At 35.0% G+C, this 27192-nt stretch overlaps 1 protein-coding gene across 2 annotated transcripts in view; it reads right to left on the bottom strand.

Moving 5' to 3' along the window:
- The window catches only part of LOC136037156 (zinc finger protein 2-like), a 33051-nt gene continuing 5859 nt past the window's right edge, over window positions 1-27192 (bottom strand). For both annotated transcript variants that reach the window (XM_065719677.1, XM_065719678.1), the window contains exons 2-4: window positions 15477-15599; window positions 8357-8508; window positions 1-4429 (exon numbers count right to left, since the gene is read on the bottom strand). In XM_065719677.1, coding sequence (XP_065575749.1) covers window positions 2766-4429; window positions 8357-8508; window positions 15477-15538 — 1878 coding nt within the window. In that variant the 5' untranslated portion in view covers window positions 15539-15599 and the 3' untranslated portion in view covers window positions 1-2765. The remainder of the gene's footprint in view (window positions 4430-8356; window positions 8509-15476; window positions 15600-27192) is intronic.

Genomic DNA, 27192 nt, shown 5'->3' with positions numbered 1-27192 from the left:
TTGATGCCCACAACTATTCGATTTTAATTCAAAATCAACGGACATAAAAAACAAAAAAAAAAAAACACTACGGGCAAAATAACCAAAAAAAGGTCGAAATTATTTCAGATATACGTCAAATTATGGTAAAATGAGTCATAGATTCAGCGTGGCATTCAACAAGATCCAAAACATCTAATGAAAAGGAAACACGAAAAAAATCAATTTGGGCCAGTCTAATAAATCCAAAAATACCCACCAAAAATGAACACAGACTCATTTTTATACAATCCTAATAACCTTTACACTCACTAAGATTAAGCAAGGCATTCAACAAAACCCTAAACATCTAATGAAAAAGAAACACGCAAAATGCCAATTTAGGCCATCTTAATAAATCCAAAAACACCCGAAAAAATGAACAGCTCCCAATGGGGCTCACGGACCTTTAAAAATGTGTTTGATAGAATTTCATGAAAAAGTCGAGGCCCCCTTTTCTATTCTCTTTAACTATTCGCCGATAGATATTACTTTCTAAAGAACAAGCAAATTGAGACTGCTGGGATTAAACCACATTTTCGCTCAGCCAACTGTCTAGAGTACGTCAGTCAGCCGATTACCCAGAAGACTCCCTAGGCAATTTCTCTGGATAACATCTAATTAATCTTCATCCGCTTTCCGGAGCGCCATATTTTACCACTGTCATTACTGTACCTTCCAATATTCGAATCTTGGTTTGCAGACTTATCTTCCAGTTTTTTTTATCTGTGAAAAAACACCCTGAGCCTTGGCTATTCTACTTTTAATGTCTTCTCTGCTCCCACCGTCTTTACTAATAATACTACCAAAGTAAGTGAAGCTGCTCACCTGATTGATCTTTTCGTTACCCGACGTCACCTTTTCATCTTCACTTGTTCCTATCCTCAGTGGCTTTGTCTTCTTAACTTTAGTTTTCAAACATACTCTACCACCCTGAACTCACAAGACCTCTAAAAGTTTATTCATTTTACTCACATTTTCATCTAAGATGCATCAGCATAATGCAAGTCCAAGAGAGTATTTCCTCCCCATTTGATTCTGTGGTTTCCCATTGCTTTTCCTGTGCTCTTTAAGATAAAGTCCGTCAAAATGATCTTTATATAGGGGGATAGAACACAAACCAGCTTAACTCCTGATTTAAAACAAAACCAGCTGATAACCTCATTTCCTACCTTAACCACAGCAGTGTTATTCTTGTACATAACGCTAATCGCTTTAATATATTTGGCTGGTGTACCACACAGGGATAAGACCTTTGCTAAAGCTCTTCTATCAACAGAATCGAAAGCTTACTAATAATTCATAAGACTGAGGACCAAAGGTATTTGACAACTAAAGCACTTCTCGATTATTTACCTAAGAGTGAAAATTTGGTTGACACATTCTCTACCTTTTCTAAAACCGCACTGTTCTTCTCTTAAAACTTTGTCTACAGCATATCTCAGCTTAAAGAACAGAAGAAAAATTAGAAATATAGCGTGAAGAGCGGGATATTGAGGAAGGGGCTGCCCCTCTCATATTTGGAATAATTTTTGTTCGTTCTAAGTTTTAATATTGCTCCTTACTTCCAGCAGATGAAACCTGTTTTTAAACTTATCTTCTGATCGTTTTTAAAATAAACCCAGAAAATCCCCCCCCCCCCACGAAAAATTCTTCCATAGAAAATTCCTTTCACGTAAAATTTGTCCAACGGGAAATTACCCCCGGACAATTCCATTCTCGCTACGAATTCCCCCCCCCCCCAAAAAAATAAAAAAATTCTGGCCTACGATTCCGCCTGAAAAATACTTCTTAGCATACCACTCTTTCAATTGAAGAAAGGCCTATATGTATTTAACTTTTTATTCTTTTTAAAGTTAAGGGGGATCTTCCATGTGTGTAAAATATTTCCCAGAAATCCCCCTCCAATGGAAAGTTTCTCCAAACGAAAATTTTCCCCATAGAGAATTTCTTCTGATGATAATTCCCCCATGGCTAAGCTTCAATGAGGTAATGAGTCTAAGCATCTTTAATTTTAATAGGTTTTAACATATTTTTCTGGCAAGTAAAATATTTTTGGTACACTAATTTGATATTCCTTGATATGTTTTAAAAGAAGCAAAATGAGGTATAAAATTTAGTGAAAATCCGTACAAGAAGTTTTTTAACGAGGTCTGAAGAAAGGGGGCACAGAAAATAAACTGATATTTAAATGTTTCAGACAAAAAGAGAAGAAATTTAAAAAAAATAGCATTTCACACCACAATCAAGTATAAAATGAAAAAAATAAAACTTTAATAAGCAAAAACCTAACGTAGGTAATAAGAGAGAGTGTAATCAACATTCTACAGATAGACAAATTTATATTTGATGGAAATAATTTCTGCTTAAAAGGAAAGAAAAGATAAAGACCGTTTAACGGCCCTCAAGTGTCCACCTTCAATGTTTGAACCCAGAAACCACTTTTCAGGACGGGCCTTTTTTACCAGTTCTAATGTGCAATTAACACTGATCAGTACCTTATACAAGAAAATTAAAACAGAGAAAGATAATTTTAGAGAAAATAAACAAAAAAAAAGGAAAAACAAAAAGAATCTATAGTTTATAAAAAAAAATAGCCCTTTTAATTTCTTTAAGTTTCAGAAAATATTCAAATTTTAGGACTGGCTTTAAAATACACGAGGGACTCCACAGCTTCAAATTTATTGGGTCCTAGAAGGCGTGTCTACTACTAGCATTAAGTGCCTTTAGAAATGCAAATGGATATTTTATTTTCCCTTGTAAGTTTTGTCACGATGCATTTTTTTGTGCATAGAGAGACCAGCACTCTGGGCAAATGTTTTATGGCACACTTGACACTCAAAAGGTTTGGTACCCGAATGGAGTCTCATGTGGGTTACATAGTTATCCTTGCGAGAAAAAGGCGCGGTGCAAACTTCACACTTAAAAGGCTGTTCACATGTGTGAACTACCATATGTCTAGTTAATTGTGATCTTAAACCAAAGCGTTTGTTACATATTAAACATTGGTGTTTTTTATCACCAGTATGTACCACCATATGGTGCCTCAGTCCCGTGCTGCTATAATATCTTTTATTGCACAGTTGGCACCCGAACGATTTTACACGGTCTTTCATGTGGATTTTCGAGTGTTCCTTTCGAGTTTTAAAACAACGAAAGAGTTTTGGGCACACTTCACATTTAAAAGTCCGTTGGTCAGTATGAGTTTTCAAATGATAACTCAAACTTGAACGATCAGTAAACGTTTTCCCGCAGATTTCACACTGGAAAGTATTCCCTATACATAGTTGAGCATGAACATCCCGTCTCAGTTGTTCCGTATACCTTTTTTTACACGAATTGTATTCAAATGATTCATCGTCATAGTGGATTCTCAAATGAGTAATTAGATTAGACCGACCAAAGAAACTCATACCGCAAATTCTGCACGTATATATACTTCGCTCAGTTACTGGAAGTGTCCTCACTTTGCGACACGTTCCGTAAAGACGACACGCAAAAACCGTTCGAGGTTGATTCGCATCTCCGCTTTGTTTGTATTCTAAATCGTTTCCTGAAATATCAGTCACTTCGTTGAATGAAAAGCTTAATTGCTGGTCCTTGGCTAACGAATCTGTTTCAGCGTTAATGGTTTTATCAAGCGAGTCCATTTCTTCTTGAGTTCTATTCTTATGATCAGCCCTTTCTGCTCTAAAAGATGCAACAGGTGCACAAAACTGATAAATTCCTTTTTGAAGTCTATTCTTACAGTCAACTCTTTTCGCCCTCACCCGTAAAAAACTTCGTTTGTTGCAAACGGAAAATGAATCTGTTTCTGCTGCATCGGCTTCACAAAGTGGAACTGTTTTTTCTTGACTTCCATTCTTATGGTCAAGCATTTCCTCTCTCACAATTAAAAGGCCTCGTTGATGGCCCTCAAAAAATGAATCTGTTTCTGCTGCTTCAGCCTCACGAAGTGGAACTGTTTCTTCTTGACTTCCATTCTTATGGTCAATCCTTTCCTCTCTTATACTTAAAAGGCCACGTTGATGATCCTCAGAAAATAAATCTGTTTCAGCTGTAATTGCTGCACAACGGGAGTTCATTTCTTCTTGACCTGGCTTCTTATGGTCAACAATATCCACTCTCATGCGCAAAAAACCTGCTTGCTTGACCTCAGAAAATGAGTCTGTTTCAGCTGCAATGGCTTCACAAAGTTGGTCCGTCTTTTCTTTATTCTCCTTCTTCTGGTAACCCATTTCGGCCTTCTCCCACAAACAACCTCCGTTAAATGAATCTGCTTCAACTGTAACCCTTTCACAAAGAGGGTCAATTTCTTCGTTTAGATTTTCAATCTTATCATCAGTTCCAAGATATATATCACAGTCTTGATTGTACTCATTATTGCAGTACAGAAGAGTCGTCTTCATGTCTAGAACAGAGAAAAATTTAATAAACCCTCAACAGTAAAAGTAACAAAAACTGATGAACAGCTTAAGCTCTATTTATATGTTACAGTGTAATTTAAAACACTAATTATACTGCCTTTACAGTCAGAAAACATAGATTTTAAGCCACCATTTTTTTTCATCAAGATGTCTTTTGGACTGGTTTAACACTGAGAGGGAGAATTCTGCCTTAATTTTCAATATGAAATTGTTTACTGTGATCAATAGAAATCAGTAGGAAAAACGGCTACCTCAGAGTACAACAAATCCTTACTTAACGATACCAGTTAAACACAAGAGAGGCCGCTAAGCAATAAAAACGTCCAACTACTTCGTTTAAAATATTATACAGTTTTCACTATATTTTCATTTGGTAAATTCTGCAAGAAAAATCAAATGCTTGGTGAGAACAAGAAACAGTTTTTCTACCTGGCTTCATGCATATACTTCTTTCTATCTTAAAGTAATGACCTACGAAATAACCCAAGTCATACTTCCTCACTACTGCCCTGAAATAACTCGTTTCCCAGCATTGAGCTGCGAAATATTTGATTCAAGCGGGGCCTGTGTTTCTGAGAAGTGTACTCGAGGAAAGGAAATAATGTTGGAGCACCCCAATAGATGAAAAAACTTTCTATTTCGTATTTCTCGTATAATATTTAAGATTGATTACAAGATTTTTCAAATAAAAAGTTTTTCGATTTTTTTGACCAAATTTTGATTAAACTTTAGACCAAATTTCTGAGCAATCCATTCTTAAAATTCAAAGTGAACACGTATCTCTCAACTAAAAACTTGCACAAGCGACATTGGAACAAGTTTTCGTATTTGCAAAAAAAAAATCCTAGAAAAACAAAAACAAAACTTTTTAGCAAGAAAGCTAAAATAATCTTGAATAATCTATTAGAAATACTGAACTTGCCAAATTTTTAATTAATCAATCTGATTAACCGAATTTCTGAAAACGATAGATTTTGATATTGACAGATATATCCAAAAATTGGCTTATGCTGATTCCAAATATATAAGATTCATTAAGTTTAGTGTAACCCACCAAAAGCTACGAACCTGAGAAAATTTGCTTGATTTTTGAAAAAGGGCGAAAATCCCCCTGAAAGTCAAGGAATTTTAATTAAAATTATATCATCAACATCAACTTATCCGAGAACCCTATTGCAGAATTTTTAAGCTCCCATCTGCAAAAATGTGAAGTTTTGTATTTTTGACAGAAGAAAGATCAAGGGTGCGTTTTATTTTTTTTTCCAAGGGTGATTGCATGAAACCAATAGCCATAGAATATCGTGGAAAAACTCATTCAAACGGAAACTAAAAGTTATAGTGCCCTTTTTAAGTGACTAAAAAGATTGGAGGGCAACTAGCCTCCTCCCACCCTCCTTTTTTCCTCAAGTTCGACCGATCAAAATTTTAAGATAACCATTTGGTTCAGCATAGTTCAAAAGTTCAGTAAATATGCCTCTAGGGAAAACATGACCCCCCCCCCAACGCCCAAGGGGAAAGGTCTGTAAGTTATGAGGTTTTCCCATTGTTAACATATGGCATTTGTTATAGGGAACTGTACCGACACTTTAGGGGGAGGGGGGATTTCTGCCGAGGGATTTTTCAAGGGGGAAATAATTCGTGAGTAGGGAATTTTCCGCGGGGTTAACTCTACAGGGAAATTCGCCAGAAGTCTTAAGAAATTATTTTCATTTGTTTTACTTTTTCATTGCCGACTCAATTTTACATGTGGAGACGTTAAGGGGAATCGTCCGGGGGAAAATTTTATCAGGTTCAAATTGTCTAAAGTATCTTTCAATAGGGATGGGGGGATTATCCACGAGATTAATTCTTCACAGAGGAGTTTTCCACAAGATAAATTTTCCAGAGGGAACTTTCTGTGGGAGCAACTTTCTACTTGGGGGCGGGAGAGGGGCTATTTGTGGGAATACTTTTCCACAGAGGAGGGGATTTCCGGCATGAATTTATAAACAATATACAAATCAAAGTGTTTTCCAAATGAAAGTGAGGTAAGAAACATTTTTCACCCAGAATCGTCTGCAAGAAACTTTCTGGGTGGAATTTTCAGCTAGAATGGAATTGTCTGGGGGGATTTTCCTGGAGAGGGGGGAGGGGGTATTTTATGTGGAAATAAATTTTCCCAGAGGATTTTCCTCGGGGGGAATTTTCCATTGAGGGAGAGCCGGATTCCTCGGCATAATTTAAAAAGAAATCAGGAATTAAATAATAGAAAAACAAGTTTTTTCAACTGGAGCGATATCAAAACTTAAAACGAACAGAAATTATCACGTTTACGAAAAAGGTTGCCCCTCCTCAAGACCTAATTTTTTATGCTAAAATTTGACTTTGTGTCCTAATTCTTTAAGAACAAGTCCTGAAACATGAGGGCCGTTTAATTAGACTAATAAAGTTTTTTTTAATCGGTGTAAAAAAGCATTAACATAAAGAGCGAGGTCTTGGAGGGGGCAACCTCTTTCATTTTCTTAATAATTTCTGTTCGTTTAAAATTTTCGTTTCAATGTTCGTTTTAAATTGTTTAACACTGCTTCAAAAGGTATGATTCTTTATCACGTTTTTTTTTTTTTATCTAAATAGATATAAATAATTATACTCAACATAGCACGCAAGAAATTTTTTTGAATACTTGATAAGTGTGGTATTTGAAAAAAAAAGCTAAATTAGAATACAAATTGTTTTGCTGTTTTTATCCCTTTTATAACAAGGATAAAAATCACTGTTTATATTTGTTTTGCAAATCGTATCTTTTGTAATGATTTTGTAATGTAATATTCGAACATTGTAATGCAAAAAACTTTTTTAATGTATTTATTTTGTAAAATAGACTTCTGTGTACTTCTTTGTAGGATTACTAGTGGAGTAAACTTTTTCTTTATAAAAATTTATCAATCTTTTATATTAAATATATCAAGTTTTGGAACATCATCAGCGATTTCTTGACGGTCATACACCAAGGGGTAGGGAAATTTCGACTGAGAACCAAAGGATCCCTACATTTTGAAAGAAACATTTTCTTTTTATATTTGTGATCTCAGACTCTCGGTTTTCTTTTATGGAGGCTGGAGGTCTGATTTTTTAAATAGTACGGGTTTATGCTCATTTTTAAAGAGAGCATCTATGTAAATTTCTTTTAAATTATTTAACCATTTGCCATAAATTCACGCAGTTCACCTCCTTTGAAGCATCCGTTACTAACAGGTTTTTTTCCCCTTTTACAATCACTTTTATAACAAGGGTTGATAGAAAAAGGGAAATTTACAAGATTTAGACCTTCAGCGTTTAAGGTCGAAAATAAAAAAAAAGCTTTCCCCCAGGATCTACCATAGGAAGATGAGAACTAATGCTATTAGAACCAAGGACAGAGTGATGTCTGGCGACTCAATTAAGAAGGTAGGGAATTCAAAATTGACAAATATTAGGAAATTTTATAGGATTAAAGCTGAAAGTAATTGACAAATTCCCTGCATTTTTTCAAAAATTATTTAAAGCGAAAATCAAGCCCACGCACAATGGACCTAGTTTAGCATAAGAAAATTTTTGCGGGCTAGTTGACTTTGAGAGAGTAGATCTACTACTACTTCTACTAATAATAACTCACCGCGGCACCAAGCCCCCTGAGCCCAACACAGCTACGCATGCTCCTCCTCCATCCCAGTCCAAGTAGATATACTGGTTGAAAAAATTTCGTTTTCTTTAACTTACCCTCCGCCGGATAGATTTTAAAGTGACAAAAAAGAATATAATTTCTGAAGAGACAAGTCTTAGCCTTTTTGAATCTCGATTTATTCCTTGGTTAGAAAGTTTTGAATGCGGTGAGTAGCAGAAAAAAAAAATGTTTAGTCAGGACATATTTTTATTCTTCTCTGCGTTATTACCATTAAAATTCCCGGAAATGAAACCATCATTAAATGCAATCTCTCTGGAAGGACAAGTTGAGTTGGAAGCTGGATAGCTGGAAGACGATGGACTTTCCTCGTTTGCTTCAACATCATCTGCTTCGTTTCTTCGAACGGATTTAGGATTTTTCCTGCAATAGAGATACTTTGTATCAAACGGAATTTATAATATTATAATATATATATATATATATATATATATATATAATATATATATATATATATATATATATATATATATATATATATATATATATATATATATATATCAACATAATTATGTTCCGATTCTTTCTATCTAGGGATTCGTTATAAAAAGTGATTTCATCTAGTGACTGGTAGCTTCAATATTGACAAGATGAAACCAAACTTCACCCGAGTGGTTAAAATACATGCGGTCTAAGACCCCACTGACTATATATGACATTTGAAAAAAAAAAAACACCAACCTTTTGAAGTGAACTCTATCAAGACGGAGTGTATCCTGTGTCTAGGGGGGATTACTTCAAAAGTTTATAACTTGTTTTGTGGTGAGCACTTAAGACGGTTTGGCAGAGGTCTTTGTCTAAATTTCTGCCTCGTCGCTTTTTTCAACAGAAAAAATGAACTAAACAGAACAATTTGTCCTACCCGTAATTTAGTAGCCCTAGTTTCGAAACCAGGTGGCCTATATAATTAGTTTAGTTTATGAAAACTTAATTACCTTGATTAGCTACCTCTACAAGGGTTCTCCAAGGACGCATCCTTTCACCCACTCGCTTCTGCCTATTAATAAAATCTGAGATGACACTCGTCCCTAATGAGACGAGTATAGCCTTGGGAAGGTATCTCCTCATCCTCTTCACATATGCTGATGACACTGATCGTCCGAATGACAAAATAGAGGAGCTGCAAGCGAATACAAAGACTAACGACGACGTAGCTAGATCTTATGGAAAGAAGATAAACATTAGAAGATCAGAACGAAGAAAGTAGGACGGCACTCAGAGACAGGTCCATCAAAGCCACTATTCAGGGCGAGTTACCGTGAGGGTCGATCATTTTGTTTACCTAGGTAGTGCGCTGAACCCTATTGCAATGGGAATGATTTTGTCCTGTCCTCTCTAAACTACTGCCAAACTATTATCCAGACCACCCAAATTCTATAGCTTCGATGGTTAGGATATGTCCGGCATATACCCCCAGTCCAACCGCCACAAATAGCTTCTGGAAAAGGAATTATTGCCTCACGTCTAAAAAGACGACCTCCCAATCGTTTGAAATAAAAATTTTCCCACCAATGCTGAGGACTGAGAGAAATAGAGAGGCATAATGAAAATACTGTCATGATGACAACAGAGGAGCACCCTCGAGTCGGCCAACCCGGCTGGATAACAGTCAAGTTAGTAGATAACTGCGAAGACCACACTGCCTTTCCATGACGAAAGTAAAAACAGTTCAAAATAGGGATGGTGCCTTTTTATTGACAGTATATAAAATTCACTGTCAATAAAAAGGTATCATCGCTATTTTGAACTGTTTTACTTTAGTCAGGTTAGTAGTAAATAATTAAAACTAATACCTTTCAAGATACAAGGAAAATTCTATGCGACAGATGAGATAGTATGTAAATCACTATTACATGACTATAGCTCAGTATATGAGCGTCAAATCATAAAGAGACGTTGATAAAATTTTCAACCAAAACACAAAGGGGTACAGATCTACGGAAACTTAGGAACTTTTCCGAAACCTAAAGCTTAATATTGCTTGTGCAGCAATAGTTCAACTGAAAATTGGGTTCCCTTTTTAGTGTTATTTACTCCCTCTTTCCCCTTAAAACAATATTATATTCAAACAACTCATGGTCCTTGCCTGAATCGCAATTTGGAAGACCCCTATCTCCAATTACATAACCAAAATTGTCCAAAATTCCTCAAAAAATGAACTATGTCACTGTCAACTAAACCACACAAAAGATAAAATGCCGGCACAGATCTACGGGAAGGGAGAGGAGGCTAGAATCAGGATAAGTTAGACAACGGAATATGACGTCCAAACTAAGAATACGATTGACCCGCCTCCTCCCACAAGAAAAATTAAACCATACACTCCATTTTTTACCTATTTTTTTTGCATAATACTGTTTTTATCATGGATAAAAAGCAGTCCTAATAATTATTGTGACAATTGTCAGAATCATAATAGCTATTACCAAAATATTTATTTTTAACCCAATAACAGTTATAACTTACCTCATTTACATACACCACCTCCCCCACTATCTCAGGGTCCGTGCCTGACTCGCTATTTGGATGGCCAAACCTTCATATTTGTCCTTATATGCGTTTTGGTGGCGTTTCCGATAGTGTAAGAGACGGTTCTAGGCGTTTACCCCCTCCCCCGCGCGGAAAATACTCCCCTCCCCTATGGAAATTACTCCCCATAGAAGATTGGGTTTCCAAATTTGAGAATTTTATTTGAGTCGTTTTGTGTTATTTGTTGAGAAGTGCTAAGGAAAAAGAAAAAGTGGAATTTGCACACCATGAGTATATTAAAAACTTAGAAAAAACTGCAAATCTAATTTTGTTGAAAATACTTCCATGTGAATCTCTGCAATTTTTGACCGTAGCGGGCACCAAATTAAAATAAAAAGGAAAAAATGTGGGCAAAAAATCATCAAAATTAAGCTAATAACATGGCCACAAAAAGTTTAAGAAGGTTTATCTCCTTTGTAAGCATAGTTGGCTTTGGGACCCATTCTCATTGTTGATTCTTTCTTTAATGAATTTAAACAATTCAACTTTAATTAGAATTTAAACAATTCTCATTGTTTAAATTTTTACGGACAAAAGCGTTATCCAATTCTACAAGTTACTTTTTCTTGTCTTCCAAGTGTAAACTGCAACAAATCACCACTAATAAATAAATGAAACCCAAAACGAACAGACATAGCTCAACAAAATGGCTATCTCAAAATTTTTATCGGAAGTGGTCGGGGAAATGATGGGTGTGGGGGTAGGGGCTTTTTGCACTTCAATCGCTTTCGACTTTTATAAAGGGCACTAGCCCTCTCAATTTCCAATCGAATGAGCCCCTTTTGAAGTTTCTACGACAACTCCTTCTATACGATGTGCCCTGGTCTTAAAAAATAATAAAAATAATAAAAAATAGAAAATGATACATTTTGCCGACATCGTTTCGTACTTAGGTATTGCGCTACCTATAATAGCCTTTTTCACAGAATTCTTTTTTTTAACATCTTTTGGGGGTTTTATCTATAAGATTCTAACTTTCCCTATTTTTCGCGGGAGTATTCTCCGGGGAGGGGGGGGGGGGTAAACACCACTCATAGTAAGAAATAAGCAGACAATTAGGAAAGAACAGGATACAAGCCTCAGTTTTTTCCTGTTAAGCTTAATGTGCTTACATTCTCAGCATCAGGGGCCATCCGAATTTGAAACATGCCCGTCTGTAACCCACTTGCTAATAGATTCGCCCCCAAAGGATTAATTGATTGTATTCTGAGTATGTTGACCAAATGCTTAATCGAGCGATAATGCCAACAAGGTGAATAGCTCTGATTGGCACTAAAATCTCAAAAAAATTTCTGTAATTAGTTTTGAACAATTAATTTTAAAAAACTTCTGAAACTAGTTCTGAAATGAGCCCTAAGTTATATATAAAGTTACTGATATTGTTTAAAAAAATTTTTTTTTGCTTTAGTTAGCTATTATTGATGAAAAATACGCCAAAAAATCATGCCAGCCTAAAGAAGGGGTAACAATTTTGTGTAGAGGCTAGGGCTATATCAGACCATATTTGGGAAGGGATCTGGGACACAATCATCACAGTAGCAGCCATTACATTTGGGAATAGTGTTGAATGGAAGTCTAGGGGTCTTTTGCTATTATAATGTCTAGTCCAGAAGACACAAGGCATAAGAGTATTACTTAATTGTTTAATTGATAGTTTTGAATGACCAGGAAAATATTCGTCATCGTAGCCAACTGAACCCTGATTGATACGGATCAAAAAAATTATTAATTGTAGGACAGTCAATAAAAACTAGATGATAGGACCAGACTGTCAATAAAAACACTGTCGTCAATCTGCTATCAAGTTTACAAGTTAGCAATGGAGCGAAAACCCCTTGTTTAGGTTCAACTTCTTCTTCACTTTATATTTGAAATTAAAGTTTCGTTTTAAGGTACCTAAATTTTTCTCCACTCAAATCTCTTGACCTGTATAGTTCTTGTCCTGTTATTGCAATGTCACTAGATCAGGTTTGTAGAACTCATTAATAATCAAACAATACTTGTTCAGCTAATTTCTATGTTCTCATATGCCCCCCCCCCTCTCCGCATATGTAGATACAGCCAAATTAAGCTGGTGATTTAACTTTTTTAGGCCTACAAATTGAAGAGAATTGTTAGCCAAAGTAAAAGGGACATAACCATGAACAATTTTCAGGGAGGGGCCAAAAATAAAACATTAAAATTATTTGATAACATGAATAGGAAGTAGGCAAAATTTCTGGTAAAATTTAGGATTTCATTTCCCAGGTCGATTGGGATTTCGGCTTCCAGATACCTATGTCATACAGTCTTTGTAAAGAGCCTGGGGAATAAAAATTAACAAAACTTAAATTCAATCATCTCAACAAAACGAAGAGAAGGATTATTTCCAGTTAGAAAAAAGACATAAAAAAGGAAATTACTAACTGTTTCTAATCAGCTTGACGATAAAATTCACAAGATCTGAGGGTTTTCTCAAATGCAATAACACACATTGAAACTAATTTTTGGCTGTGTCGATTCATGAACCTCAAAATTTGTTCAGTTTCAAAATAGACTTGAAACTTACATTGCGTTTGGACAGGGTTAGGTAGACCCTGATAAAGACATAAAATTTGGAAGTTTGGTTGCATTAATACTAAACGCCTAAAACTGGCCAAAAGATTTTCCCTGTTGCCTTAAACTTACAAGGCATGTAGACAGAGCCAATGGAGGCCCCTTTGATCGGCATATAAAGACAATGAAAGTTTTTTTTACTGGTTACATCAATTTGGGCCACATAAATATCTGGAAAAGTTATTTTTTTCTCTTTTTGGCTTGAAACTTATAGGACATAAGAAAGAGAATTAAATGAAAACCAAGAATGTTAAAAAAAATTTAATCTGTATTGATTCGTGGCGCCAGAGGTAGGTACAAGTTTATTTCGTTGCAAATTGTCCTTACAATTTACTGGGAGACGACGATTATTTTTCTCCGGTCAGCTTTATTGAAATTGATCAATCAGGTAATAAGACCGGGCTCAAGATAATCTTAACGAAGATAACGAATTTTGGAAGAACAAGTTCGATTGTGTCGATTCGTAGCAAGACATATTAAAAATCTTCTCATCTGATTCCCTTGAAAACTTGCAAAATAACTGAACGTAAATGAGAACATGGGAACCTCAAAAAAAAAAAAAAAAACGATTCAAAAAACAACTTAGGTTGTGTTATCCATGACGTTCAAATTCTTTATTCTTTCCAAAGCCAATAAAACAGATTTTTTTTTTTATAAATCACATTGACATGTATCTATTAAAAATAAAAAAAAGTTCCGACAAAACAGTACATGAAACAATTCTTTTGATAAAACAGCGGAATAAGGCATTTGTATATTCAAGGACTTCTAACAGTCAAAGGACGGGACGGCCTCAGCTCTAGACTGAAAATTATTATATTCAATCCGCATAATTCAAAATCCTCCTCCCCATCCACCCCTTGCTAAATACATCAAAGTTATTGTACAAAACTACGGCTGATCGAAAATTTAGATTTTCATGTTTTAAGCTTCTACAACTTTGAAAATCTATGTTGCATTCGAATATTTTTGGTAAAAAACTGACATTAAAAAAAACAACAACAAATTTTCCAGTTTTTAACGAGAAAGTATAGAGCCATACTAGAGCCTGAAATGAGCCGAAATAAAATCAGATTAAAAAGTCAAACATATAGTCCTCCTCCTACTGAAATTTGGTTTCTACTGAAAGTTTTGTGAATATTTTTCCTTTTATTATATCTGTAAAACAAAATGAAAATTGCCTGAAAGAACTATCAAATTGGTCTAAATTGATCTTAAATAATTTAGTAAGCCTGTCATTGGCATGCTCAGAAGTTTTTCGAACTAATCACGCACATGACCAATAGAGTAAGTATATGCCCTCGTATGAATAACACTGTTCTATGCAAGACTTTTCTAATTAAGAAGTAATTAGCCTTATTCTATGGAATCTTAATTTGGAACCAAGTCCCTGACATAAAAAAATTTTCTTGCGCAAAATGTTCAAATGTACAAAAAAAACAGTTGTTATAATTTGCTATCGTTGCTAATTTAGTCTCTAACTGTCCAACTAAGAGATTTAAACAAATCGGCTTAGGGGCTTGTGCCCATCCCTTACCATATTAGTGAAATCTTAAATCGAATATATATAATCTCCCACGAAGGAGTATTTTCGGCATGATTTGCAAATGAATTTACTCAAATGAAAGTTACGTTACAGATAATTTACTAGGTGTAATTGTCCGCAGGAAGTTTTCAGGGGAGAAATTATGGAGGAGGAATTTACTCTAATAGGGGTTTTAATAGGGGGGCTCCAAGGAAGCCCCCCCCCGTAGAGAGAGGTTTCCAAAAAAGAGGTGGCGAATTTCTTAACATTATTTGGAAAAATGACAAAAAATTAATTCAAAAAAATTAGTTTTTTAAACTGAAAATAAGAAGCAACATTATAACTTAAGATGATTAAAAATTAGTCCTTAAAATAATCCTTATATTAGGCTTGCTCCTCATGCTAAGTTTCACTTTTTGTCCCAATTCTTGAGAACGAATCCTGAAACATAATGAATGTTTATTCGAATAAGAAGCTTTCTTTAACAAAAATCATTAGCATGAACAGCAAGGAATTATTCTTATCGTTTTATGTTTTAATGTCGTTCCTTTTCCGTAAAAAAACTTCAATTCCTAAATCCCTTTTTATTTAATTTCTAATTGGATTGGCCTTCAACAAGATAGACTGAATAATACAATTAAACTACGTTCATAACTATGGAAAAATATAGAAATTAACTTACCACCTTCGAAACTGTCCCAACTTTCTCCTTTTATTCAACGCTGCTGCTTTCTTGTTGCCCATTATCCTTTAAAGGTTCTTCAGTGTTGCCAACGCTTCGGAAGAAAATGTACCGCAAAACGCCCTAAAATTTTACCTCTTATCAAAAATCGTACCATGTCTATTTTTTTGCGTCTTGCACTACGCGCAACATGTGAACGATCAGAAAGTACATTACAATAAAGAGAACAAAGTATCAGATATCTTCTTTCAAATATATCTGGGAGATCTCCTTTCCCCAGCAGAGACCATTTTGGTGTCGCTCCTGCAAATAGCAGAATTTGTAATAATCAATTTCGAACAATCAACAACTTTAGTTTTTTATCTTCAAGCTTGAACTGATATTTTGAAATAGAGGCTCAAATTTACGGATAGCATACGAAAAACAGCCAATTAAGTACATTTGTGGAATGTTGACTTATTCCAGATAAAAAACAAAACAAAAAAACTAGTAAAACGCGGATAGACGGACAGGCAGACATAAACTGCAATCGGAAGCCTATATGGGACTAAAGGTCGTCATTCGGGTCAGAAGCCACAATGTCACTTCCAGCAGCAGATTTCTTATGTCCTCATCCAGTACTTCTCCACTCAGGGTATGTCACCATGCTCATTGGGTGCTTCTAATCCTTGGTAACAACTCTCTTAGCATCCAGAAGAGCATTCAGGGCAGTAAAGCTGAGTTCGTTTCTCAACTTGGTCTTGTTGAGATTGACAGCAGAAACAGTCCTCTCAGCACAAGAAGAAGAATGAGGCAGGATCAGCACTTTCATCATGAATTCACCCAAGAAAAGAAAACTTCTCATTTGAGGACTATCACACCGTTCTACTACTTTACACCAGAAATGAACCGGGTCAGAGTCTGCTTATTTCTTGAGATCAGAGCAAAATGACAAACATCTCTATTCCTTGGAAAGATTTTCTACATCACTTTCCTTTGCCAAATTCGGAAACTGGGTGATTAGTGGGACAATGCTCAAGTTCCCATAGTCGGGAGACATTGGTATCTTCGGGTACTGTCCTGGTTTTTAGTTGACAAGTACTTTGAACTGAGAAACTTTTTCCTTATTTTGTCGCTCAGCTCGGTCAAGTATTTTGTGCATGTTCTCTTAAAGCAGTTGCAGCTGATAACGAAATCTTTTCGTTGATAAACAGGACCTCTACACGACTGCCACAATCCACTTCATTTATATCTCGGAAATGCTGTGGGTCCCTAAGCTGTAACAGAGATACTTCTGCTTTCTCCATGTACGATGGCTTCAAAAAATGACTGACAATTGCTTTGTGCAGCTAATTAGCCTGACTGTAGATAATGTGAATTTGTGTCTCCTCTGACTGCAATTGTCTATACAGGTCTGTAACAAACGGTAGCATGTATGCTAGGAAATCAAAAAATGCTTTGAAGATTGGTGACAGTAATTTCTCCAGAATTACTGTAGCTTTGGCTAACTTGTCCCCTTCTTTAAAGCTTTCACTCCAAAGAAAAGTAGCAATCATTCCCATTGCTCGATATAGTGTAGAACTACTGGGAGTCGGGAAAGCCACCTAGTTGTGACATGGCACAGAAACCGGTGCTTGTCCAGCTCCATGAATTTCTGCGCTTCGATGAACTCTCCAGTTCTTTTGGAGCTCCTGTTAATGTAATTATAGACATCCTAACAGAATTCTTCAATGTCTTCAGGTAGCTTCTGACTCGCTGTACTAGCACACAAATGGATTGAATGGCATGTGCACCCGAGGAAAAATAGGTACGGTAAATTAAGTGAATTTTTTGCTTGCACACTACCTTGTCCTCCCACCATAACCAATGCACTGTTTTATACGAAACCGATTAGATTCTGCTGTGACACTGCACTTTTTTTTAAACAGAAGGTTTGTTAACACGGTGTGTAGATCTCCAACTGTGCACTGCTGTACTTCAATCAGCTTCAAGAATGGGTCTTTCACAACTTTTTTCCATTCACCACTCTGATCTTCCTTCACTTCATCGACATGACAAACTACAACCACTAGGCTTTTGGAATTACTCATATTAGTACTCTCGTCGATTATTATAGAAAAACAGCTTTTTCTCACGTGGCAGCACGAGTCACCAAACGTTACTTCTTCAATTATAGAATTGATCACATGTGTGGCTTTTGTGTGACCACACTGAGCTCCTTTTACAATTTAGAGTCAGGAAAAGCCCTCAACAAGGTTTCAGGTAGCTCCTTCATGATGTTGACTGGCGAGTTATGGTGTGTCACAAATCCACTTAAAATTCATTCTGCCTATCTGATTTTCTGGCTACTCAAAAGTCTGTACTCATTTGCTTCCAGAACATCCGTATTAAACTGGTCTATGAAAACTGCAAAAAGAGTCAAAGACACTATTTGCAAATGTGTAGGATTGCTCAAATGGCACCTAATATGGAAGCTACTGCCTGACAAGTCAATGTTACACAAAATGCGTCGCGGCTCTCCTGTGGGCCCTTTACTGATATAATGTTTACTCTTGGGGTAAATATTCCATTTAGATGCCAATGTTCTCTTGTCTAATTTTTACTTCTGGCACCCTTCTTCGCTACCGTATTCCTTTTGACTCTGACAAAGTAATTTGAAAAAAGACATTCTCATTAGCTATTTTTCTTTAATTTTTATGTCTATATTTTGTGCATTATTATCTTAAAGTAACCCTGAGCTGACACTAATTTATTATCCATCAAATTATTTGTAAACATTACTATACTTAGGAGCTGATTTTTCAAGAGGGACAAAAAAACAGTACCCAATCAAATTCAAAATTCTTCTTACCAAAGCTATACCAGAAAGCATTTTTGACAGATCTTCAACTAAAGTAAATATTATTCTGGAAAAGAAAAATATTAAAATTTTCTTAACTATTCAAACTGATGGTTTTAGTGACCCTGCGTCAACCTAAATATGGCGAGATATTTCTGTAAATAAATCATAAACACCATCTTTTCGATCAATTAATAGATTAACTAATTACCTTTGCTAAATTAATTGTAAATTAATTTATATTCTATTTTAATATTATTACTTAATAAATCATAGATGTCGTTAAATTAAGTAGTCCTTTCTTTAGTATGAAGTCAAATTTATACATGAAGCCAAAAAAAAGGAATGAAGAAAGATTCTGCACTTGTTAGTAGTATAGCCTCTAATATTCATTAAAATGGCGAAATTTCCACCTTTAACAACGTAAATCACTGTTTAATTCAACAATACTGACAAATAACTAGCTCCAATTTTAAATAAGTTACTGTAAATTGTACCAATATCTAAATTTAGTTTCCTTGGCTTTACAAATGCCACTGTCAGGCCGATTCTACCCACAGGTCATACTAGTTGCATCAAGAATCTAATCTCATCCAAGATGCAATTACTTAGCCTAGGCTAGAATAGGCACAAACATGCCCAAGTATGATATTAAAAGCCTGGTAAATAAAGATTACATTGAGGGTATACACTTTTTTAATAGCATAGCCCAATCAGCCGACCTAGTTTTATCGAGAAAAAAGAAATAAATACATCTTGAATGCTTAAGGCGTTTCTAATGCCTTAAGAAATATTCGTATGTCATTTGATGTTTTCGAATAGAGGATGATATAACCACAACGGTATAGCTCGGCCTTACAACAGTTTTGTTCCCCAGCAATAGATTTCTTATCTGGTTTTCATAATCTACAGAGGAAAAAGGATTTACAGAGGCTTAGAAGAGGTTACTTTAAATACTATAATTATCTGATGTATTATACATCAGATGCACCCATGTATACATGTACATCAGATGTATACATCTGATGTACCCAGCCGCTTTAAAAACAGAATATTGTATACCGCTATGGTGTTATCAATACTTGTGCTCAACTGGCCAGTATGGCATCCAGTATGATTGCACATTCTAACAGTGTTCTTTCTATGTATCATTTCAACCAAACCATAAATAGTGGCCATTTACTTAAATAAACTGTCAATCAGTTCGTCACAACAAACTGTAGGTAAGGAGCAACTGAGGCCAAAACAGTTGAAGCAATGTATCTGAAGAATTAGCTTTTTATCCTGATTTTAAATGTATAAAACTAATGAAGATTCATTGAAAATTTTGAGATAGCCAATTGATTTAAAAGCATCAAAAACTATATATATACATATATATATATCTATATATATAAAAATAAGTTGTCTGTCTGTGGATCTGTGGATCAGGTGACGTCATGTTTCTGTGTCGGCTGACGTCATGAAATTAGTTGTCGTCATTTTTGCTTTGACGATGCTTAGTATATTGTAAAACACATTAATTTGGTTAATAATATACCATTTAAAACACCAAAATGAACATGCTGGAGTAGTCACTCGGTGAGAGAGGGTGTCAGAACGGAGAATGAAGGTCCCAGGTTCAAATCCTGGTTAGGCTAAAAAAGGTAAAAAACTAAAAACTAAAAAAAAAAACTGAAAAAACTAAAAAACTAAAAAAACTAAAAACTAAAAAAAAAACTTAAAAAAAGGGAAAACTGAAAAATAGAAGAGAAAAAGAAAACTAATAAAATTAAGAATAAAAATAAAAAAAAAATAAAAAAGATAAAAACTAAAAAAAAGTAAAAAGAAAAAACGAAAAAAACTAAAAAAGCTAAAAAAAAAAGGTAAAAACCAATAACAAACTAAAAAGAAAAAAAATAAAAAAAATTTTCATTTAAAAAACTAAAAAAAACTAAAAAAGGTAAAAACTAAAAGAACTAAAAAAGAAAAAAAAACTAAAAAAAAGGAAGAAAACTGAAAAATAAAGGAGAAAAAGAAAACTAAAAAAATATAAACAAAAATAAAAAAACTAAAAAGATAAAAACTTAAAAAGAAACTAAAAAGAAAAAAGAAAAAAACTAAAAAACCTAAAAAAAGGTCAAAACCAATAAAAAAAAACTAAAAGGGGAACACTGGGACACAAATGACGACCGGGATACTGGGAATATAAATGACGACCAGGACACAGGGAATGTTCAATTAGCAATCACCATCAACAAAGCTCAAGGGCAGTCATTAGAATCATGAGGTATAGATCTGAATATGGATTGTTTTTCCCATGGACAATTATATGTTGCATGTTCAAGAGTCGGTAAACCTGACAATCTAAATAAATGACGACACTCAAAGAGAAAGCGACCGGGACAAAAGGAATGTTCGATTAGCAATCAACAAAGCACCGGGACACAGGGAGTATAAATGACGACGACCGGGACACAGGGACATAACAACAAAGGGGACGCCGGGGTGCACAGGGGGATATATAAATGACGATGGCGACTCAGGGAATGGTCGATTAACAATCACCATCAACAAAGCTCAAGGGCAATCATTAGAATCATGAGGTATAGATCTGAATACGGATTGTTTTCCCATGGACCATTATATGTTGCATGTTAAAGAGTCGGTAAACCTGACAATCTATTTATATGCACAGACAATGGAACAGCAAAGAATGTTGTATATTCGCAAGTTTTACGTAGTTAAAAACATATATATATATATATATATATATATATATATATATATATATATATATATATTCACAGGTGGGACATAGGGACACAACTACAATGGCGCGTAACTAATATGGCGCGTAACGACTTACGCGCGCGGGGGGGCTTGGGGGGCGCGAAGCGCCCCACCAACTAGGTGTTGGGGTGGCGCGAAGCGCCACCCCAACAGCTAGTATATATATATACAGCTAGTATATATATATATATATATATATATATATATATATATATATATATATATATATATATATATATATATATATATATATATATATATACATCTTCCCAGTCAAACAGTTCGTGGTAACGAACTGTAGTAAGGAGCGACCCGGCTCAATAGTAAACGAAACTCTAAAAAACGGAATTTCGATACTAAAAGATATATCAAAAGAATCGGATTTTTATGCTGATTTTAAATATATAAGTTTCATCAAATTTAGTCTTTGTCATCAAAAGTTACGAGCCTGAGAAAATTTGCCTTATTTTGGAAAATAGGGGGTAACACCCCCTAAAATTCATAGGATCTTAACGAAAATTACACCATCTCATTCAGCGTATAAGAGAACCCTATAGAAAAATTTCCAAGGTCCAATCTACAAAAATGTGGAATTTCGTATTTTTTGCCAGAAGACAAATCACGGGTGCGTGTTTATTTGTTTTTTTGTTGTTTTTTTTTTATTTTTTTTTCCCAGGGGTCATCGTATCGACCAAGTGGTCCTAGAGTTTTGCAAGAGGGCTCATTCTAACGGAAATGAAAAGTTCTAGTGCCCTTTTTAAGTGACCAAAAAAATTGGAGGGCACCTAGGCCCCCTCCCACGCTCATTTTTTTCCCAAAGTCAACGGATCAAAATTTTGAGATAGCCATTTTGTTCCGCATAGTCGAAAACCATAATAACTATTTCTTTGGGGATGACTTACCCCCCACAGTACCTGGGGGAGGGGCTGCAAGTTACAAACTTTGACCAATGTTTACATACAGTAATGGTTACTGGGAAGTGTACTGATGTTATCAGGGGGATTTTTTGGGTTTGGGTGTGGGGTTCAGGGGAGGGGGCTATATGGGAGGATCTTTCCTTGGAGGAGTATTTCATGGGGGAAGAGAAATTCAATGAAAAGGGCGCAGGACTTTCTAGCATTACTATAAAAAAAAACAATGAAAATATAAACATGAAAAAGTTTTTTCAATTGAAAGTAAGGAGAAGCATCAAAACTTAAAACGAACAGAGATTATTACGCATATGAAGGGTTCTAAAAATGCTTTAGCATAAAGAGCGAGGTATTTAGGAGGAGATAAATACTTCGCTCTTTATGCTAAAAATTTTTTAAATAATTTCAACTATTTATTCTACGGCCTTTCTGATTCAGGGGTCATTCTTAAAGAATTGGGATAAAACGTAACGTAAGTTACGTAAGTTATGTACGTTTGTTACGTAAGTTAATTCTTAAGTTACGTCTTTTTTTACTAATAAAAACGTTCGTTAAAAATTAAAAGATCTAGTTGCCTTTTTGAGTAACCGAAAAATTGGAAGGCAACTAGACCTCCTTCCCCACCCCTTATTTCTCAAAATCGTCTGATCAAAACTAAGAGAAAGCCATTTAGCCAAAAAAAGAATTAATATGCAAATTTCATTTTAGTAATTTATGTACGGAGAACCAAAATCAGACATGCATTAATTCAAAAACTTTCAGAAATTAAATAAAAAAAAACAAGTTTTTTTAAATGAAAGTAAGGAGCGACATTAAAACTTAAAACGAACAGAAATTACTCCGTATATGAAAGGGGCTTTTCCTCCTCGACACCCCGCTCCTTGCGCTAAAGTTTGATTCTTTCTCGCAACTCTACTTTTTAAAACAATAAACAAGGTTATTTATTGTTTTAAAAAGTAGAGTTGCGAGAAAGAATCAAACTTTAGCGCAAGGAGCGGGGCGTCGAGGAGGAAAAACCCCTTTCATATACGGAGTAATTTCTGTTCGTTTTAAGTTTTAATTTCGCTCCTTACTTTCATTTAAAAAAACTTGTTTTTTTTTTATTTAATTATATAAGAAGTGATCCCACATGGTATTACATTTGTTCCTGAAAAGTCATCCAGTCAACACAAAATAGATGTTTAGTATGGACATTTATTTCAATTCAGATAAGTTGATTCACTTGATCTTTCATGAAAATATACTTAGCAAGTTATTAAGAGACAGGGCAACAGGTTATTGTGTAGGTGGAAGGGAGGGGGTGCAGATGCCTAAAAGAGTACATTTCAATGCTTAAATTATCTAACTTTCCAGGAATCTTCACATAAATATAGAAAGGGGTATGGTGGGGTAGTAATTAATCTCTCATCTTCCTTTATTTAGAATAAACCTGATTAAGAATAATACCGGCTAATAACAACGTCTTGTTGCAGAATATTTTTGTGGAAATTTATATCTAATCCCTTTTGGCTACTGGAAATATTTTTGGCCCCAGGGGAGGGGGACAACAGTGCCCGTCCCAATGCAACAAACCTTTTCTATAAAAAATGAAATATTACATTCCCATCCCTACCAGGACAGAGGTGGAAAAGATAAGGCATGGATCAAGAGTCTCACCAGGAAATTTATTCAACTAATCAATTAACAATTACTTTAAAATTTATATATATATATATATATATATATATATATATATATATATATATTACCAGTAAGAAATCAGTGACTTATGGGACTACTAGCCCATATCATATCCTGGTTATTCCTGGACATGATTTGAAGAAAATCAAAAATTGCATTTAAAAATTTGTCAGCTAACACTAAGGAGCAGCATTAAAACAAACAGAGATTATTCCATCGCTGGAATTCTGCTCATCCTCAAACCCTTTCACTTACGCTAAAGCTTGACTTTTTGTCCCAATTCTTTAAGAACAAATGCTGAAAAACAAGGATTAAAGGTAATTGAATTAGAATAAAATTAGAAGAATTGTTGTGAATTTAATAATGATCAACTAAATTTTCTCTGTTTATTGTTAAGTAACAACTGTTTTCTTAACATGTTCTCTTTTTAAGAGGCATACTTGTACACTGATACTAGGTTTTGAATATTTTCTAAGGCTAAAATGGTCTTGTTCGGAGAGGGAGTGTATTCAAAAGCATGTCAATTAAGCCACGACCAGTATATTTAGAATCAATATTCAATGACAAACCACATGGTGGTAAAGATGGAGGTGGTTCCATTACTGACCTAGAAATATGATACCAGTTAATGCATTTTCTTTATGTTCTTTTGGAATATAATAGTCATTTCACTTTCAACTTTAAGCCCTTTATTTTTCAATTATTTTAACTTTTCAATTTTTCTAATTTTTAACTTTTCAATTATTTTTTATTTTCACTTATTTTAACTTAAATTTTCACTTTTTTTGGTGATATTAAAGGGTTAAAAGCAACAATTCTTGCTTAATTATACACAGAATAATTGTTGTTAAAATATTTTGAGTGCAGCTCTACTATACTTTATAGTATAAGCTTAGTTCAGTGGCTTTTGAGAAGGAAACAAGTTAAGAAAACAAATCTTACTTTATATTGTGCAGAATAATTGCAGCAAACACATTTGGAATGCAGTCCGGCTATACTGTACCCCCCCCCCCCCAATTTACAAATATTTAGCTCAAATTATCTGTTTCCAACGCATTTCATCACCCATCACTCTGTTTTTTCAGGTTGTTGTTTTGTCACAGTTGATTCAATTTACAGTGCACAGGTTGGAATAAGAGAGATGATTTGGGATAATACATAGGAAAAATCTAATTTTACCTTAATTGGCAGCTAGGAGCAATCTAAGGAAAGAGCACTAGAATAATAACTTGCGATAAAGTTCTTTAGAGCCCAGGTGTTGTTGCACGATCAGTAGCATCTCAATTGAGTTTACACTCTCTGGAGAACCACTCAGCATCCAGCCTTTGTTTGAGAATATCAAATGATTCAACAGTAACGGCTTCTTTAGATAGTTTGTTCCAACTGTTGGCAAATCGTGATGAAAAAAACTGAGTATGGATTCTAGATATGGCAGACTACTTGGCAAGTTTCAGGTGACGATCTCTAGTTCTTTAGCTGGGACCAACTAGAGGGAATAATACTGGGAGGGTATTAGCCTTCATTAACTTATAGCCTAAAATAGCATCCCTTCTATTTTTCCTGTAAACTAGTGTAGATTCAGCTTTGATAGTGTTTCTCGGTAGGAAAGCACCCATATGCCAGATGTTACTTTAGTGGCATGTCTCTGCACATCTTCAAAAAAACTTTTATATCTTTTTACAAATGTGGGAGGCAAGAGACATTCCAACTTCAAGCTTAGGATGCACAAGTTCCTTATATAGAAAGCTGATGACTTCAGGGGAATGGGTGGAAAGAGAACTCTTAATCAGTCCCATAGTTGAACTAGCACCAGCAACAGATATCTTAGCATGAGCGCTGAATTTTAGTTCATTGTCAGCAGTGACACCAAGATCTTGCTCATTATTTATGGAAAGAGGGTGGCCTAAGAAAAAATAAGAGCAACAAGGATTCAGTTTGCCAAAGTGAAAGATATAGCACTTGACAACATTGAATTCAAGAAGCCAAGCCTCAGCCAATTGACCCAGCAAATTATTTTGTAGAAGGACAAGATCTTCACAGGACAAGGCTGGTCAAAGGAGCTTCAGGTCGTCTGCATAGAGAGTTGATTTACTGATGATAATGGGAGGAGCGCCATTGATGAAGATATTAAATGGTGTAGGAACCAAAATACTTCCCTGAGGAACTCCACTCAAAACATGTGAAGAGGAAGAAAGAATACGATATCGGAGTGATCAAATAATTGAACACATTGAATCGCGAAAGGATTCAGAGCAGGGATTTCTCTTGAAGCTTGACTGCACATTATTTAATTGCAAGTCGCTTGTGACAAACTTTGTCAAGAGCTTCAGAAAAGTCAAGCAGAATCACTTCAATAGACACCCTCATATTAAGCAACACTGTGATATGATCATACCCTTAACCATACCCGGTGATGTGACTTCACCCTTAACCCTAATGTGTATTTATACAGCCCAAATTATACATTTTCAATGTGTTTTCTGGTTCTTAATTTTGTCACAATTGATTCAATTTATCTGTAAACTAATTTGAACAAGAATGATTCTAGCAGCTTAAAGTGGCTAAACATAGCAATCAGGGCTGCCACCAGACCAAAAGTTTTGTAATGTCCAAGCTCTTAAAAACCTAACTTTTGGTAGAAAGTCTCTTTTCAAGGCAGGGTGCCTTATTTTAGACTGCACATTATTTAACTGCAAGTCGCTCGTGACAAACTTTGTCAAGAGCTTCAGCAAAGTCAAGCAGAATCACTTCAATAGACACCCTCATATTAAGCAACACTGTGATGTGATCATACCCTTAACCATACCCAGTGATGTGACTTCACCCTTAACCCTAATGTGTATTTATACAGCCCAAATTATACATTTTCAATGTGTTTTCTGGTTCTTAATTTTGTCACAATTGATTCAATTTATCTGTAAACTAATTTGAACAAGAATGATTCTAGCAGCTTAAAGTGGCTAAACATAGCAATCAGGGTTGCCACCAGACCAAAAGTTTTGTAATGTCCAAGCTCTTAAAAACCTAACTTTTGGTAGAAAGTCTCTTTTCAAGGCAGGGTGCCTTTATTTTGATATCAAGAGCGGCACTTAAGGGGGGCTTCTTTCTAGATATTAATAAATTGGAACCCTTTTTTACTTTTGCAGCATGGACAGCTATGCATTAAAAAAATTGAGTCAATTCTGGTGCAATTTCACTTTTTTTCTTGAGCAATTTTGAATGAAACTTAGTTTGCACATAAGAAAAAAAAGTAAACCATAAAATTGATCTTTTTCACATATAAAAAAAAAAAAAAAAAAAAAAAAAAAAAAAAAAAAAAAAAAAAAAAAAAAAAAAAAAAAATCAATGCTCAAGTTCTTACAGGAGTGACTTAGTTTGTTTTCAATTTGTTGTTGATTTGGATGTAATTTAGGATACTTGAAGAAAAAGACTATTTTCTATTTGGAATACCTTGCTCTACAAAAAACACTGGATACTGTGTTGGAGGCTGGAAAAGACTATTTTCTATTTGGAATACCTTGCTCTACAAAAAACA

This window comes from Artemia franciscana, chromosome 16, assembly GCF_032884065.1.
Source record: "Artemia franciscana chromosome 16, ASM3288406v1, whole genome shotgun sequence".
NCBI classification, from domain to species: Eukaryota; Metazoa; Arthropoda; class Branchiopoda; order Anostraca; family Artemiidae; genus Artemia; species Artemia franciscana.
Note: the sequence above shows the minus strand (reverse complement) of the source record. Positions and strands in the feature narration are given on the sequence as shown.